Genomic DNA, 19,087 nt, shown 5'->3' with positions numbered 1-19,087 from the left:
ATGTTTAGTAGAGATGGGATTTCACCGTGTTAGCCAGGATGGTCTCGATCTCCTGACCTCGTGATCCACCCACCTTGGTCTCCCAAAGTGCTGGGATTACAGGCATGAGCCACCGCACCCAGCCAATTCACTCCATTTTTCATATAGGGCACTGATAAGAATACATAGGTGAATACAGATACACCTCCCTTAATGGAACTTAGAAGCAAGTGGGGGCCAGGTGCGGTGGCTCACGCCTGTAATCCCAACACTTTGGGAAGTTGAGGCGGGTAGATCACCTGAGGTCAGGAGTTTGAGACCAGCCTGGCCCACATGGTGAAATGACATCTCTACTAAATATACAAAAATTAGCTGGGTGTGGTAGCATGTGCCTGTAATCCCAGCTACTCAGGAGGCTGAGGCCAGAGAATTGCTTGAATCCGGGAGGTGGAGGTTGCAGTGAGCCGAGATCGTGCCATTGCACTCCAGCCTGGGCAACAAGACCAAAATTCCATCTCAAAGAAGAGGAAGGAGAAGCAGGAGGAGGAGGAGGAGGAAGAGGAGGAGGAGAAGAAGGAGGAGGAAGAGGAAGAAGAGGAAGAGGAAGAGGAGGAGGAGGAGGAGAAGGAGGAGGAGAGCAGCAGCTAGTGGGAAGCAGATTTGTTCATCAATAACTAGAATGCCAGAGTATATAGATAAAGGGCTATGGGAGCTTTTTGAAGAAGTCAAAGACAAATTTGATTGGAGGCATCAGAGAAGGCTTGACAGAAAATGTGACACAGTAACTGGACCTAGAAAGATAATAGGGTTTTAAAAGATGGTAAAGAATAAGGAAGGATATCCCCCAGTGGAGGGGGCCACAGAGAATTCAGGAAGTGCATTGAGGACAAGTGCTTCCATGTAATTGGAGCATATGTGAGTTTTGCAGGACAAAGTTACATGGAAAGGATCTGGAGGTTTATTGTTACAATAACAACTCACCCCCAAACTCAGTGGCTTAAAACAACCCTTGTTTATTATTTCTCATACATCTATGGGATGGCTGATCTAAGCTAGACTTAGCTAGAGTGCTTCTGTTTACATCTCTCTCGTGCTGACCTGGTCACATGGCACCTCTCTTGCGTGGCAGAGGTGCAAGAGAACAAGTCATGTGGTTAATCCAAAGCCAAGGGTCAAAGAAATATCTTCTGATCATTAGTGGGAGGAGCTGTAAAGTCACATGACAGAGGACACAGATACATAGAGGACATAGAGGGATGAAGAACCGAAGCCAGTGATGTAATCTACTATAGGGACAGATGGTGTGGAAAATCATTTTGAATGCTGTAATAAAATTAAATTGGGGTCTGGCGCGGTGGCTCACGCTTGTAATCCCAGCACTTTGGGAGGCCCAGGCGGGTGGATCATGAGTTCAGGAGATCGAGACCATCCTGGCTAACACGGTGAAACCCCGTCTCTACTAAAAATACAAAAAATTAGCTGGGTATGGGGGCACACGCCTGTAGCCCCAGCTACTCGGGAGGCTGAGGCAGGAGAATTGCTTGAACCCAGGAGGCAGAGGCTGCAGTGAACTGAGATGGCACCATTGCACTCCAGCCTGGGCAACAGGGTAAGACTGTCAAAAAAAAAAAAGAAATTGGTTCTAGGCAAGGGGAAGTCATCACTGTTTTTCAAGCAGGAGGGAGACAGTCTCAGATCTAAGTTAGAAAGATGATTCTGCCTGCTAGCTGAGTGGAGGATTAGAAACTTTACAACCATCTGAACTAGGGTAGTGGCTGTGGGAAAAGGGACAGAGGGACAAGTTAAAAATAGTTATTAAGTAAAATAAAGTAGGTCATCATTTGGAGGAAGAGTAAGAAAATCAAAGACACCACTCAGGTTTCTAAATTGATATGGCAAAACCACTGACAGTGATAATAATACTAGCTGCTTTTATTGAGCACTTACTTTGTGCCAGCCACTACTGCAAACATTTTATATATGCGATCTTCTTAACGTGCCACAAGAAACTTAGGACATCATGTTAGTTATAGCTTTCCATTCCTATTCTATAAATGAGAAAACTGAGGCTTAAAACATTTAAATAACTTGCCCGAGGTTTTACAGCTTGTACCTGACGGAGCTGGAGTTTGAATGAAAGTCACTTTGATTTCAGAATCTGAGTTCATAACTTTTGTGGGCTGCCTCAGGAGGATGGGGATAATAAGGAAACCAGCTTTTGGGAGGAACTAACATCTGATTTGGGGTAGGGACTTCATTCGTGATTTTTATATTCTGACTCACCATATTATTTTGAGTAATAAAAGGCCAATGTATTTATAGATGTATAACATCATTTTAATATTTTAAAATACCTGGTGTGACTAATTTACATATTAGATTTGCCCAGAGAATCATATGTTTCATTGTGACTCAAAGGTGCATTCATTTGGACAGCATTCAGGATCTGTCCGTCCCCTGTTTAATACCCTTCCAAACCGTCTTGCCGTCATCCCCGTTTCCCAGGCTTCTCATGAGGTGGAGCCATGTTTCCTTTGTGGAGTCACCCTTTCCATTTCCCACAGATCCTATGGTGGACCCCTCTGTGCTTCCTAATGGAAATGTCTGAGAATGGCAGGGGGCAGAGGGCAGGGAATTAAAGCAGAAAAGAAAGAGCATGTGGTGGGAGATTAGGGAAGGAGGGAGAGGAGGAGGGAAGGGGAAGCTCCTACCCTGCTCCAGCCCTCCCCTCCTTTCTTCCAGGTCCGGGTTCTCTCCATTCCTCTCTCCCCTGAGCCTCAGAGGGGGGTCTCCTGGACACTGGGCCCTCTGTACCTGCAGGTTCTGCATCCTCGGATTCAACCAACCTCAGACCAAAAATATTCCCTGGGGAAGAAACAAACAAACAGAAAAACAATACAGGATAACAGCAATTTACACAGCGTTTATACTGTATTGGCTACTATAAATAATCTGGAGATTATATTTAAAGTATACAGGAGGATGTATGGAGGTTATATGCAAATACCACACTACTTTATTTTTTTGAGACAGTGTCTTGCTCTGCCACCCAGGCTGGGGTGCAGTGGTACGATCATAGCTCACTGCAGCCTCACACTCTTGGGCTCAAGCCATCTTTCCACATCAGACTCCAGAGTAGCTGGGGCCACAGGCAAGTGCCACCATGCTGAGCTAATTTATTTATTTATTTATTTTAGAAGTGGTGTCTCACTATGTTGCCCAGGTGAACTCCTGGCCTCAAGCAATCCGTCCCCCTCAGCCTCCCAAACTGCTGGGATTACATGCATGAGCCATTGCACTCGGCCTACCACTCCATTATATCAAAGACCTGGGCATCGCTGGATTTTGGTATCCATGGGAGGTCATAGGAAACATCCTCCACAGATACCAAGGGACAGCTGCATTTTCAAAGCTCAATCCATGTCTTTCGGGATACTTTCTTTCTGTTTTTATTTTTGTTTATTGAGATGCAGTTTCACTTTTCTCGCCCAGACTGGAGTGCAATGGTGCGATCTCGGCTTACTGCAACCTCCACCTCCCAGGTTCAAGCGATTCTCCAGCCTCAGCCTCCTGAGTAGCTGAAATTACAGGCAAGCACCATCACGCCTAATTTTTGTATTTTTAGTAGAGATGGGGTTTGCCACGTTGGCCAGGCTGGTCTTGAACTCCTGACCTCAGGTGATTCACCTCCCCCCCCCGGCCTTCGGCCTCCCAAAGTGCTGGAACTACAGGCGTGAGTCACCACACCCAATCTTTTTTTTTTTTTTGAGATGGAGTCTCGCTCTGCTGCCCAGGGTGGAGTGCAGTGGTGTGATCTTAGCTCACTGCAGCCTCTGCCTCCTGGGTTCAAGTGATTCTCCTGCCTCAGCCTCCTGAATAGCTGGGATTACAGGTGCTTGCGACCATGCCCAGCTAATTTTTGTATTTTACTTAGTAGAGACAGGGTGTGACCTTGTTGGTCAGGCTGGTCTCGAACTCTTGGCCTCAAGTGATTCACCTGCCTCGGCCTCTCAAAGTGGTGGTATTACAGGCATGAGCCACCGCACCCGGCCCCAGGATACTTTCTTTCAGTCACGACCTTCTTCCCCAGTTATCCTTCTTAGAAAGACTCAAACTCAGGACAGAGCAACCTGGACTCTGGAAGGCGGAATGGCATCCGAGGACAGTGCAGAAGCAATCAAACCACATTTCACTTCTTACTGCACAAAATAAATGCCGAAGTGCTATAAGTGCCTTTGCAGTCACTAGTGTGGGGAATATAAAATGTACCAATTTTATATCTATGTATATATAAATGAGATTTAAAATAAAAGGCAGGATGGAAATAAGACATGTTTTATCTGTGTCTCTGTATATATACACAAACATATATACATATTTTTGCCATTCAGGCTTTTGTCTCATTTATTTCACTAAATATTATTTTAAATGTGAAGTATTTTATTTTATTGGGGTTTCAGCTCTATTATTCAAATTTCATTCGTTTTGTTTCTTCATGTTTAAGGCTTTTCTTTTCTTTTTGAAACAGAGTTTTGCTCTTGTTGCCCAGGCTGGAGTTCAATGGTGCCATCTCGGCTCACCGCAACCTCTGCCCCTCGAGTTCAAGTGATTCTCCTGACTCAGCCTCTTGGATTACAGGCATGCGCCACCATGCCCAGCTATTTTTTTGTATTTTTAGTAGAGATGGTGGTTCATCATGTTGGCCAGGCTGGTCTTGAACTCCTAACTTCAGATGATCCACCTGCCTCAGCATCCCAAAATGCTGGGATTACAGGCGTAAGCCACCACACCCAGCCCATTTTTAATGCTTTTCTATTCATTAAAATTAAATTTGCTCATCTTTATTTAAAACAAAATATAGGCTGGGCGCGGTGGCTCTATAGTTCTGTAGTCTGTAGTTCTAGCACTTTGGGAGGCCGAAGTGTATGTATCGTTTGATCCCAGGAGTTCAAGACCAGTCTGGGCAACATGGTGAAACCTCTTCTCTACAAAAAATACAAAAATCAGCCAGGCATACTGGCACACACCTGTAGTCCCAGCTACTTGGGAGGCTGAGGTGAGAGGATTGCTTGAATACAGGAGATCGAGGGTGCAGTGAGCTGTGACTGCACCACCGCACTTAAGCCTGGGTCAGTGAGACTGTGTCTCAAAATATAATAAAACAAAAAACTTACAATATATGTATATCCAGAGTATATCTATTGTATAAAACCTATATGTATGTGTAAATGTATGTAATTAATTCTTCCTTTTTCTGGTTCATTCATTCACTTATGCTTTAACACTAAACAAAAAGGATGGCTGCAGGGTGGCCTACATGGTAAACGGGATGAGGGATTGTGATGGTTAATTTTTATGCATCAACTTGGCTGGGCCATGGTGCCCAAATATTTGGTCAAACATTATTCTGGTTGTTTCGGTAAAAGTTTTGTTGTTGTTGTTGTTGTTTTAGGAGATTAACACTTAAATTGGTGGACTTTGAGTAAAGCAGATTGCCCTCTGCAGACGGACCTCACACTAGCCAGGAGGATTGGACTGTGTCTCTCCCCTGGTTCTCCAGCCTGCTAGTCTACCCTTCAGATTTTAGACTGACCAATCCCCTACAATCCTGTATGACAATTCATTAATATAAATCTCTCTTTATATGTATATGAAAGCTAGAACTGGCAAAATGACCCCAACTGAAAAGACGTTCGAAGGGGACTGGGAGGATTGACTGGGAACCTCTCAAAAGACAACTGTAATTGCTTAAATGGACTGTTCCTAACCAACTTTTCTTCCTATGAAGAATTTGTTAGTGCCAAATTACTACTGATGTTAGTGACATCAGTAGCACCTGATGTCATTCTGGAAGACCCATCGCTCATCTATCTCACTGGACTAGAAGCATAGGCATAATTCTATCATAGATGCAGGTGCCGCCGGGGCCACACTGGCTTCTGGAGAGCTGCAGAATCCTAATAGTGCAGAAACTGAACACAGCTCTCACTCATGGCCCTATCTTCCCTCTACTGATACTCTTCTCCCTGTTTCTTCATTTGCTTACCATCATTTTTTTTTCCATTATGTTCCATGTATACTGTAGGCAGCTTTAAATCTTTCCCAGAACAGAGGAGGGTATGAATAAAAAGGGGTGGCGAAGGTGCTAGGGGTCCATCAGGCACGCTGCTGGACATCCTCAGGAACGGAGGCACTGCCTGCATCACAAAATTGCTGGAACCAGATGACAACCTAGCTCCTGCCAAAAGCCTCCTCCCTTCCCCACCTACGTTTGCAAAGCGCTCATTCCCGGATTTAAAGAACACAAGCAAACAGTATTATTGCATAGTTAACTAGTACATTTTTCTCCTGTTCACAAAAGGTAGCTTTTATTTATGGAATGTGCAAATGTTAGTCAGTGCCCTGAGGAGTGTTCAGAAATTCAAGATACATTAAATGATTTATAAGTGACAGCACCCATACTGGAAGACATAAACAAGGACACCTTAGTATAACTCAGTTGCCAGTAAGCCAAATTTCTAACTCCACTAAAACATGAGCCTAACTCCTTTGTGTCAATTCATATCATAAAAGATCCTTAATGGAACCAAGACTCTTTTCTCCTTTTCCAAATTCATTGTTCTTTTTATTAATACAAGCCTAAATTCCTAACCTGTCTTGCTTAAATTCTAAATTTATTTTAGTACTTCAAGAATTTAAGTGGTGTTTGAGCATGGTGGCTCACGCCTGTAATCCTGGCACTTTGGGAGGCAGAGGTGGGAGGATCGGTAAAGGAGTTCAAGACCAGAACCAGCCTGGGGTCAGCAAAGCAAGACCCTGTCAAAACAAAAAAGGGGGAAAAGAAAGAAAGGGAGAGAGATAGGAGGCGAGGAGGGAGGAGGGAGGGAGGGAGGGAGGGAAGGAAGGAAGGAAGGAGGGAAGGGGAAGGAAGGAGAAAAGAAAGGAAAAGAAAAGAAGAAGAGGAGGAAAAGAGGAAGAGTGGATGTGGGGGTGTAAATTGACGCAACTTTCCTAGGAAGCCATTTGGCAGTAAACATCAAGGGCCTTAAAAATGTTCCTGTACTTTTACTCAGTGATTCTACTTCTGAGAACTTGCCTGCAGAAAAATACTGAAATGTTGATCAATGATATACAAAACTGGATTACATACAAAGAGGTGCATTTCATGTATTAAAAAAAAAAAGGGCAAAAAACTGGAAATAATCCCAACAGCTAACAATAGGAGAATTGTTCACTTATGAAGCAGTCATGGGATATATTGCTCTGTGGTTGTTAATGATGACGTGTGTACCACGCTTTAACTACCTTGCTGCATAGTCGTAACCACCTGAGAAACGTTAGTGATAGAAAGATAAACAGAAAAAATAGGAAATAGAACTACAAACACAGTACACCCTCAAGCATCACACACACAGACATCCACAAATACGTAATTGGAGAAAATACACCAAAATTATCTGAGGGATGGGATTATGGGTATAATTTTCTTTTTCATGTTTCCATTTTCCAATGTTCGACAAGGAGTAAGTACTCACTTCTATGATGAGGAACTGAAATAAAAGTTGTATTTAAAATAGAAAGTAGCATACAAATCTACCACAAAGAAAATTATGGATTGCAATGTATTCCTTTTTATTAAATTATAAAACTGTTGTCAATACATGTGCTTTTGGAAATAGTGTTTTCCTCAAGCATCTGCTTTTGTGCAGCACTTGGTTTTAAACAAACAAAAAATTTCGACACCAACTCCTTGGTCTTCAAGCTATTGAGCACTTACAGCCAAACTATCAAGTATAGCTATGATATATACAGTCTGAATTTAGGGAAAATATTACAAAGACAAATGCCTTAAAAAGATGACACAGTGCAGGGAAAGCTACAGCTATTAAGATGGTATAAAAACTTAGTCAAAATGTTTTAGTCCATTATGGCTCTGCCTAAAGCTTCAAAGGAAGAAAATTTAAGACACTTTTCATCCAAGGCACTTTAGAGAGTTGCAGTAAAGTACTTCTTTGAATTTAGTTTGAGTCCAACAGTATTTTTAATCCTTTTCCACATTCTGACTCACACTGAAACAGTCCTTGAAGGCAGCTATTAATGAGGAAAAATAGTTATTACTTCTTAATATACATATTAAAAGTATGCAAACAGAATGCAGATTTTGGTCCACTGAAAGCAAGTAACAGGATCTGACTGTGGTGTTCTGCTTAATTCTGAGCAAAAAGCCACAGACTCCTCTAACCCAGTCCCACAAACAGAGCCTTCAGTTCTGAATTTGCACTGGCTGTCCCCTGGGTTCTCTATGAGGACACACAAGCTACAGTACCACCATGTCTCCACGGTGCATTCTAACTGGAGAAGAACCATCCTGGCGGCCTGGCAGGACCGGCTAGTCCGATGCCATGGCAGGCGGGCCCGGGAGAATCCACGCTCAGACATCTATAATTCTGTGTCCCGGTATCGGGCGGACTGGCCATAGTAACCACGCTTGGAGTGTTCCGACAGCTGCTGGCGGTACTCCTCTTCCTCAGCGTCACTGCCGTAACTTCCTCTGGTATCCTGATATAGTCTGGAAGGAGCTTTCTGTGGCTCAGGGGGTCTGGAACTAACAAAGAAAGGGTGTTAAAGACATTTCGAGCACATCCATTCCTCCGGCTGCCCGGGGAGGCATGGCTCGGAGCACAGCGGCTGAGCATCCTGAGCAGATCACTTACCTCTGAGCCACATTCTACAGAGCAACCAGAGGCATCTCGGGTCCTGCTCCAGGTTCGTAATAAGTCAAATCCAATGCCCACTTGGGTGGTGAGTGAGGAAGCCAGCCAGGTGCTCCCTGACCTAAGAATCTCCCTGTTGGACAGGGGGAGCCCTCCTTACCCCTAAGCTCCCTGGCTGGTCTCACCCAGCAGCGAGAGTTCTCTGCCAGTTTCAGTCTGTCATAACCAAGAACTCTTTGTTGTCAGAGGCAACCTGGTTGACTGTGTTACCATTCCACTGGTAAAGAAGAAATCTGCTTCCAGTTTTCTATTGCTGGAAAACTAGAATGGCCACAAGAGGCCAGATACAGTGGCTCACACCTGTAATCCCAGCATTTTGGGAAGCCAAGGCGGACAGAGGTCAGGAGTTCGCGACCAGCCTGGCCAACATGGTGAAAACCAGTCTCTATTAAAAATACCAAAATTAGCTGGGTGTGGTGGCACACACCTGTAATCCCAGCTACCTCGGAGGCCAAGGCACGAGAATCGCTTGAACCTGGGAGACAGAGGTTGCAGTGAGCCGAGATTGCACCAGTGTACTTCAGCCTGGGCGACAGTCACTCTGTCTCCAAAAAAAAAAAAAAAAAAAGAATGGCCACAAGAAAATGTGACTTTTGTTTTTTTTTCTATTCTTGGAAGCAGGAAGCAATCCAGTATAAAACTTCAACAGGAAGACACTGTGAACATTCCTTCTGTTTGTGTGGCATTTACCGAGACTGCTCGTTTGCTTGTCACGGTCCCTTTAGACCTCAGGGCAGCACAAGTGGTCTGACTTTGCCGGATGATGCAAAGGAATTAAGAAGCTTGGTTGAGAGGTAACAAACAGCGACAAAACAGGTCTAAGCCCTAGGAATTCTGCTCATGTGCTAACCGTGGGCAATGTAACATAACCAGGCTCCAATGTGTCAAAAGTACTGGCTTGAAACATCAATGATTACACTTTGTCAGAGTTTTAGCACACGAGCAAACTATGCTGAAGTTCTGACTCTGTAATCTTTACAATTAAATTTGATGGAATGAGTAAGGCAAAAGGTCATCCTGTGGGAAAAAAAATCCTCCTGTTACCCTGAAATTTGGGTAAAGGAAATTTTTTCTTCAAGTCCAAGTCCTTGAGAAGTCCCCACCTTGGACTTGTACCTGCTGGGCAGTCCTTACCTCGTGTGCTGGGGCAGGCTGGGGTCTGGCTTGTGCGATTTGATTGGAACTGCGTAGATATCAGGATGCTTCTGGGCAATTTCGATCTGTGGTAATTAAAAAGGAAAAGAACAAGAGCAAAAGAATGAACCACTGGGCACTCTGCTTGCTGGTTTCCTGCTGGTCCCACCCTTTCCCCATATCCTACTTATTTTCTCATCCCATTTCAAGAAGAGGAAACACAGAAGCGGCTTCCTCATTTCCACGGTTATGTGCAGTACACATCAGACAGGAAAACTGTTTAAAAGGAATGGAACTTTGACACTTGCTACAACCTGGATGAACCTTGAGGACATCATGCTAAGGAAAATAAGCCAATCACAAAAAGACAAATAGTGTATGATTCTACTTAAGAGGAGGTTCCTACACTGTCCAAGTCACAGAAAACAGAAAGTAGAGGGGTGGGTGCCAGGGACCATGGGGAGAGGAGAATGGTGAGTTAGTATTTAATGGGTATGGAGTTTCAGGTGGGGAGGATAAGAAAGTTTTGGGGATGGACGATGGTGATGGCTGAACAGCGATATGAAGGTACTTAATGCCGCTGAACTGAACATTTTAAAATGGTTGAAGCTGGGTGCAGTGACTCATGCCTGTAATCCCAGCACTTTGGGAGGCTGAGGAGGGTGGATTGCTTGAGCCCAGGAGTTAGAGACCAGCCTAGCAACATGATAATACCTTGTCTCTTCAAAAAAATATGAAAACTTAGCGGGGTGCAGTGGCATGTGCCTGTGGTCACGGCTATTCAGGAGGCTGAGTGGGGAGTATCTCCTGAGCCTGAGATCACACCGCTACACTCCAGCCTGGGTGACAGAGGGAGACCCTGTCTCAAACAAAACAAAACAAAACAAAAACAAAACAAAACAAAAGAAAAAAGTGGTTGAAATGGTAAATTTTATGTTATGTATATTTTACCACAAGAAAAGAAAAATGCTCAGATGTACTGCTGTTGCTGTGCTAGACCTGAAAGAAAACTCCCACATCTACTGGGCAAATATACTCCACAGACCTTCAGTTAAATTCTTCTTTGATGTCTGAAAAGTTCTATGTGCACATGGTACACAAATTCAAACAGCTCAGAAAGTACAATCTATGGGCCTTTCTGTTTTAGCACCCAAAGTTTGCTTGGTTTCCATGGCAAATCTGGGAGCTAATGAAGACATGTTTAAAAGAAAAGAAAAAAAAAATCACATTCTAATTAAAACGACTTCTGAGAGGCACTGATTCTCTCCTCATACTTCCTCATTCCAGAACCCTATACAAAGTCCTGTGTATAAAGAGCGGAATCTTCTTCCCCTATATTGTCAAGTTTTCTTCGTCGGAAGAACAAGGGACGTGCTGGGAGCTAGCAATCTGAAGTGACACACACAGCCCCTGCCTTGGGTGCAGTGTGTGTGAACAACTCTGTCACATCTGCAGCAGTGGAAAAGGGGCTGTCCGCTGTTATACTGAAATCAAACTTATTTAAAACTCTTATTGATGATGTGTAGTTTAAAAACAATTACCCTTGCATTCTGTGCTTCTTGGAGTTCCTGCATTCTCTGTAATCTGGCCTTGTGATCCATCTTCTCAAATATTTTGACTTTGCCCAGGACTGATTTGGGAGCATTATCTTGCTCCTCACTGCTCTCTCCCACCTCCTCACCCTCTTGAGGAGGGATGGGAGTGGAGGGCTTCAGTATAGACCGCCCAAAGGCAGGTTTTGCTGCAACAGGAGGAGGATAACCTTTGGTAGATGCCCCAGGAGTTTCATTACCAGCAACGGCAGAGGGGTTTGACTTATATTCATAGGATTTGGAGAAGTCATAGGATTCTTCTTTGTTCTGGGTTTTGGCCTGCAGAGAGCAATGACACGTTTTTACCTTGGGCTTTTAAGTTTATCTTCAAATCTGTATTAGTGATTTAACACACTCCATTTCCTGATCAGTTTCCAAAGGTGGTCCACAAATGCTATTCTGACAAGGAATGTAATACAGCAGGGTAAATGGCCACTGGCCAGGCTTCCTGAGCCCTACCTCCCTTCCTACACTAGATGATTAGGAATGCCAGGAAGCCAAAAAGGAGCAGGGAAAGTGCTGGGAGGGCTGTGATTGCCGGAGGTAAGATCAGACCTGGAATAATTTTGTTCTAGAAGAGGTTAGCATCTTGGAGAAGATCTCAGAACAATTCAGGCTTTGGGACTGCAAGAGTGGGCTTCTGAGGTCACTGTTGCACCGAGGGTACATGAGCCGGCCCAGGTGAGACCCATGTCCAGCTGAGGAATGAGACTGGGGTGGGGAGCGAGGAGAGCACTGCTTCACGCTAGCAGCCACTTCTCCTTCACGCTTCATCTTGCCCAGCTTGCAAATTTTCGCTGATGTATTTTATGATGTCACTTATTATTATTACTTAGTACCTATCATATTTACTACTTCTGATGGCTCACACAATCAATTATGGCTTTCTTCTCATCTAAATTATTGAGTTAGGCCAGGCGCAGTGGCTCACACCTGTAATCCCAGCACTGCGGGAGGCCAAAGTGGGTGGATCACCTGAGGCCAGGAGTTCAAGAAGAGCCTGGCCAACATGTTGAAACCCTGTCTCTACTAAAAATACAAAAATTAGCTGAATGTAGTGGTGCACGCATCTAAGTCCCAGCTACTTGGGAGGCTGAGGCAGGAGAATCACTTGAACCCAGGAGATAGACGTTGCAGTGAGCCAAGACTGCACCACTGCACTCCAGCCTGGGCAACAGAGGGAGACTCTGTCTCAAAAAAGAGTAATAATAAATAATAAATTATTGAGTTAAATAGATTTTATTTGGGCATAAGGAAAAACATAGAGTCATAGCTCTGATTCTGACTGGAGGTAAATAACTTTTGATATAAGCCCTTGTGTCTTTCTGTTCTGGATAATGATTATTAAACAAATAAGCAGCTCTCTTAAAGAGAGGCATTGTAAGCAGTGGTAATAATTATTCTCTTTAGCAAATCACCAGTAAGAATTATCTGGTGCATCTAGGCCGGGTGCAGTGGCTCACGCCTGTAATTCTAGCACTTTGGGAGGCTGAGGTGGGCGAATCACGAGGTCAGGAGATAGAGACCATCCTGGCTAACACGGTGAAACCCCGTCTCTACTAAAAAAAAAAAAAATACAAAAAATTAGCCAGGCGTGGTGGTGGGTGCCTGTAGTCCCAGCTACTCGGGAGGCTGAGATAGAAGAATGGCATGAACCCGGGAGGCGGAGCTTGCAGTGAGCCGAGATCGGGCCACTGCACTCCAGCCTGGGCAACAAAGCGAGACTCTGTCTCCAAAAAAAAAAAAAAAAAAAAAAGAATTATCTGAAGCATCTAAATCAGACTGTGGACAGAAAACTTCAGCTGGACAGCAAAAGAAAAACAGATTCTGCGATTGGTGATTCTAGGTATGCAGTATTTTTTCTTTACAATCTTTTAAAAACAAAAAAAATAACACTAACAGTCTTAAAATTGTATGTTCTCCTAATATTGCCTTTCCTTCCTTTTTGCCCTTCCCTAATGTGGGGGTTCACCCAACAGGCCAAAAGACAGGCTCTAATAGAGAACACAGTGTGTCAGAACCATAATTAAACACCATCTCAGCATGCATGCTCCTTCCTGGCTGTCCAGGAGGTTCCAGAGGCATCTGCTTCCTCTTCCTTCCCATCCTGGGCTTCCCAGCCACGTACCTTGGGCGGCTCTGGCTTGAATGCTGGGGGCGGGCTATTGTCCCTAAGTTGATCGCTGCTAGCAGCCCTCCTCATCTGAGCTCGTGGCTCTGGGCTGGGTTTCCTTATGCTCTACAAGACATAAAGGTTCACTCACAACAAGAACATCCAAGCAGAGAGAATAGAGCACTCGACTGCTTTGGAGGAGTTCTGCAAACTTGAGTAAGTTCAGAAGTTGAGGTCCTGAGCCGGTGCTTCTTTACTGAACAGGCAGACACCATCACCAAATGCTTCAGACACATTTTTAAAAACTGGCTGCATCCAATGTAGAGTCTCTTCCTTTAAAGCACAGTTTTTTAAGAACTCTCCAAAAGTCTAAAATCTCTTGTGTCACTAATATCTATGTCTATAGGCATTTGGGAGTTAATTTATTCTTTACAACTTGTCTAGCATAAACTAATTTGTTGCTGTGGTAATGGTATATTTTTCTCCCCCTTCGGTTTGTTGTTTTGGGTTTTTTGTGGTTTTTTTTTTATGGTAGTTCTATTTCATAAAGAAAAAAACCATTTACTGGAATGAGCTAAAATGCTAGAGAAAAATCCACAGCAATAATTATCCAAATATATGAACAATCCATCTACAAAGATCATTATTCCAGCATTCTCTGAGGTGCAACTAATAATTGCTACCTTGGCTGTGACTTGACAGTGTCTGTCAATGTGATTTCAAGGATCCCATAAGCTATCTAATCACAGTGGATGCACAGTACATGTGATCAGATGAAGGTTTGATCATGAACTCAAATAAAAAACTGAAATACGAGAGAGAAGGAAACTGATGGGGAAACACTCAAGAGCTTTGGCAAGATTAGAAAGGTTAAAAGCAGGATGGGGAAGAAAAGCAAGGACATCTAAGAGTACAGAGAGAAACCTAATCAAAGGTTACAAGTACATACAACAATACTGCATGGGAAGGAATGTTCCACTAGTAATTTGGACAGCCGGCACATAAAGCCATTCTGTTTATCCATCCCACCTGAGGGCATGGGTGTGAGGAGTACTGACCCCTCAAGCTCTTCTGAAGTCCACCTGCCTGTCCCACTTTCCCACGGACTGCAACCATGCCAGCATGGACTGCAAGAGACTCCCTGGAAGTCATCTGCTCCAACCCTTTGGAATGCCTTCCACAGCACCCTGAACACACAGCTGTCCATGAGAGTGCAAGGAAAACACCAGGCTCTCCTGCTCCTGCCCGTGGCCTGCCTCGCCTCACCTCCTCGTGCTGCACCGGCTCCGAGGAGCGGGTGATGGACGACACCAGCGGCTCCTCAGCTGGCTCATCCAGCTCATTGTCAGTGTAGGTGCCTCCTTCGCCGTCCGTGTCTTCAAAGTCACTGATGAGGCGGCTGTCGCAACTCAGATAGTCCGCGCCCATGGCGGTTAAGTAGGACATGCGGTCTTCAGGGTCATCATCCATCCCTTCCATCTAGAGGAATTTGTGTCGGAGGGTCAGTGGGGTCTGACGTGGCTCCTGGGAGTGGGGACTCAAGAAAATTCCCAAGGACATAGCCAAGCGACTGAAACCTTGATGTGCTCGCCAGGGAAGGCATCTTTTATTTTTCTCCCTGAAATCACTTGGCTTTGGTACAATGTTGATATTATAGACATTTTTGTGCAGAAACTCAAATTAGGGGCCCTATGGCCTATCTGTGCTACCATCCATCCCACATACCGCAGCTAAGCCACACTGCCTCAGACTGTCTTGCTTTTCTTCTGAATCCAGCTCCTCCACAGCCTGTTCTCCTGGTACCATTCTCCTAGTAATATCAACACATGCACACTGCCTTGTGCTACACTCACATCCATGACTCTACAAGATTCTCAGACCCTCAAAGGCAGAAGGTACGTCCTGTTCAACTTGTCCTCCCCAGGGAAGCTTGCACAGAGCCTTCCAAGCTGGAAGCACTCCAGAGATGCCAGATACTTTGACCAAACATCTAGTTCTCAAAGAGCAAGACTTAGTCAATTCTGCAACAAAATAAGTCACTGTAAAGTCTCACAAAACTACTCAGTTCAGCTGGTGTACAGGACACTAGCACCAAAAGCTTCTAGAATAAAAGGGGCCACAGAATCGCCCTCTTTCCTCCCTGAAGCGCAGCCATGTGTGAGCTGTCTCCACCAGGGAGAAGCGATCCAATTCTGGAGGCCTAGACAAATTCCCTAACGCTCTCAAATCACCCATTCAAACTCCCAGAACGATGGCACATTCTCAACCAACCTTTTTGTCTAAGTAATTCTGACTCCATTCGCTTTTCTTCTTTTTATTAATGTTTAGCCGTATTCTCCAAGTTGCTTGACCTCACCTCTCATCTGCACTCTAAGTTTCCCACGTCCTTAGTAAGCTGTGGAGCTCAGCATGAGATCTTGTAAGCTCTGATTAGTGTACTTGGAATATAACACTAGTTACTACGTTAAAAGTAAAAGGGAAGTGAATGTAGGGCTGCACACGTCACATTCTGCTCTTCTTTTAAAAGTCCCTTCATTTTTATTAATTGATCAGAGAATTTATGAAATTTCAAACTTGATTAGCACACACATGAGCATCACTTCAAACGGGCATGGCTTGACTACATTCACTGCCCTCTTCAGGAAAGTTTCAGAACAGGGACTCTCACCTCACAGCAGCATATCCATGCCACATACCTTTCCTTCAGAGACCCAAACCGCTTCTCCTTGCTGATGCTGAATAGTGTCCTTTAAGCTGCCAAACCAGCTATCATTGGCTGAATTTAGGTTGATTGTAGCTATAGAAATATAAACAAAAAGGTCTGCATTAATTTCCAGAGCCATGTTTATTAAGGATGCTATTTGACATAACTTATACTCATTTCTGTGATATTTGAATTAAGACTTTGGTAGACGCAAGAAAATGTTGGCATATCTTTGAATATTAAACTCCTTTTAATGAATGCAGTTAAAACTATTAACCATGTAGCTGTCTGAGTTCACATTATAGGATGTGATAAAGCTAAAACAGATTTTAGAATGTTTATTTTCAGAAAAGCTAACTTTAAGAAATGTTTTTAAAAAGTGTGTTTTCGACTGGGTGTGGTGGCTCACGCCTGTAATCTCAGCACTTTGGGAGACTGAGGCGGGCAAATCGCCTGAGGTCGGGAGTTCAAGACCAGCCCTGCCACATGGTGAAACCCCATCTCTACAAAAATACAAAAATTAGCCGGGCGTGATGGCAGGTGCCTGTAATCCCAGCTACTAGGGAGGCTGAGACAGGAGAATCCCTTGAACTCAGGAGGCGGAGGTTGCAGTGAGCCAATATCATGCCACTGCACTCCAGCCTGGGCGACAGGGCAAGAATCTGTCTCAAAAAAAAAAAAAAGAAAAGAAAAACCAAGAACAAAAAATGTGTGTTTTCAGGAACAAAGATACATCTAAAACAAATATACACAAGCTGCCATGGCTCATGCCTGTAATCCCAGCACTTTGGGAGGCATAGGTGAGTGGATTACTTGAGGCCAGGAGTTTGAGATCAGCCTGACCAACCCAGTCTCTACTAAAAATACCAAAATTAGCTGGGTGTGGTGACACACACCTGTGGTTCCAGCTACTCAGGAGACTGAGGCACAAGAACTGCTTAAACCCAGGAGGTGCAGGCTGCATTGAGCCGAGATCGCACCATTGCACTCCAGCCTGGGTGACAGAGCAAGATTCTAAAGATCATTTATATAGACAGGTATATTACAAATAAGAAAAATATACACTAATATACTGTTGGCTACCTCCAATAAAATACTAAAAGTAACACTTAAACATAAAGTTGTCCCTTGGTATCTGTAGAGGATTGGTTCCAGGACACCCCCGACTTGGATACCAAAATCCACAGATGCTCAAGTCCCTGATACAAAATGACATAGTATTTGCATACGACTTATGTACATCCTCTTATATATTTTAAATCATCTCTGGATTACTTGTAATTCCTAATACAATGTAAATGCTACACAAATCGTTGTTATACTATATTGTTTAGGGAATAATGACAAGAAAAAAAACCTGCACATGTTTAGATGTAACCATCCATTTTATCTCTCAAATATTTCCTATATGTGATTAGTTGAACTCGTGGATGTGGAAACTACAGATATGGAGAGCTGACTGTATATCATTTTGATAGACTTACACATTTTAGAATATACATATGGATTAAACAAACTCAACCAGTTTTTTCTACTCAGAACAAAGTATATCTTACATAATAGCACTTACTATGCATCAATCAGTTACTTTCCAAGTACCTTACCTGAATTAGGTCATTTCATGATTACACAAACTTTGCAAGGTAGGTATTGCTATGATGCCCGTCTTATGGATGAGAAACCAAGACAGAGTAGTGAAATTAACTAGCCCAAGGCCGCACACCAAGCAAGTGTGAAGCCTGGATGCAAGCTCAGAAGATTGCTTTCAGAGCCTATGGCCTCAGTCACCACACTACACGGCCCATCTAAAACAGAAATTTACGGCGCAGATATAAAATAGCAACAAAGTACAACATATGCCATTTCTTCAGCAATATGTATTACGGACCTAATGGAGATAAACGAGATATGCAAGTCGGGTAAATTGTACCCCTAAAATTATCAGACTGCAGGTAAATCAGGATTTCTTTTAAACTACATTGCCATGGCCTCTGTAATGTACTATCACTTCTAAAGACAAAAATAACCATTAAGCAAATTTTGTGAGCAAGGATGCTTCAGGTTTTCCTCCAAGTAACATAGCTTTCTTCTGTTTAAGAAGTTCTAACAGTGACCTTGGAAAATCCTGAATGAGCTTACAATTTCCTTGGTTATTAATTATTTACAACATTGAAATAAACGGATCCATTGGACAACCCGAAGAAAATGAACTTTGGTTCCATGGACTTCTATATTCCTATTATGGTACTCTGCAAAGATTACTGTGTTCATCTCACAGCTAAAATATTACACTTAAAAACAGAAGTGAGATTTTGTACCCCAGAGACAAAATGAGTGATTTACACTAAATATATACAAAATGTTAAACAGTCTTTTAAAGCTTTATGTTGTAGCTGTCTAAGTATGGTCTGTATTCATCATAAAGAAAACTTAAAAGGGCCATTTGTGAGATGCAGGAAATATGTTCTTGCCCCTTGATAAAGAATATCACAAAACCTCTTATTGAATTCACATTAACAGTCAAGTTTATGAATAAAAATTGAGAGCTTCACAGTAGCTAACTTCCTAAGCTACATGTAAAGGTAACATCCAACTCATGCACTTGACCCCTTTTTAACAGGCAGGTGCACAGACATGATGCTTCCTTCCCGTGCCTCTGCTGAATTAAGTACCTTTGGTTTATTATTGGATTATCTCATTCTGCTTCTCAGATTCTTTGCCTTAGAGCAATACTAGTTAATTATCTGTTGCTCCCAGCCTCTGGGCTACGCCTATATCCCCTTGGATAGAC

The 19,087-nt window shown here is 43.5% G+C and overlaps 1 protein-coding gene across 1 annotated transcript in view; it reads right to left on the bottom strand.

Moving 5' to 3' along the window:
* Positions 1–7,591: 7,591 nt before the first annotated feature.
* Positions 7,592–19,087, bottom strand: part of TJP2 (tight junction protein 2) — a 114,255-nt gene continuing 102,759 nt past the window's right edge. Inside the window, 6 exon segments of the mRNA XM_017873052.1 lie at positions 7,592–8,584; positions 9,888–9,973; positions 11,429–11,758; positions 13,608–13,718; positions 14,859–15,071; positions 16,289–16,389. Of these exon segments, the coding sequence (XP_017728541.1) occupies positions 8,419–8,584; positions 9,888–9,973; positions 11,429–11,758; positions 13,608–13,718; positions 14,859–15,071; positions 16,289–16,389 (1,007 nt within the window). The 3' untranslated portion in view covers positions 7,592–8,418.

The sequence above is a fragment of the Rhinopithecus bieti genome, unplaced genomic scaffold, assembly GCF_001698545.2.
Source record: "Rhinopithecus bieti isolate Rb0 unplaced genomic scaffold, ASM169854v2 scaffold_7648, whole genome shotgun sequence".
Classification (NCBI taxonomy): Eukaryota; Metazoa; Chordata; class Mammalia; order Primates; family Cercopithecidae; genus Rhinopithecus; species Rhinopithecus bieti.
Note: the sequence above shows the minus strand (reverse complement) of the source record. Positions and strands in the feature narration are given on the sequence as shown.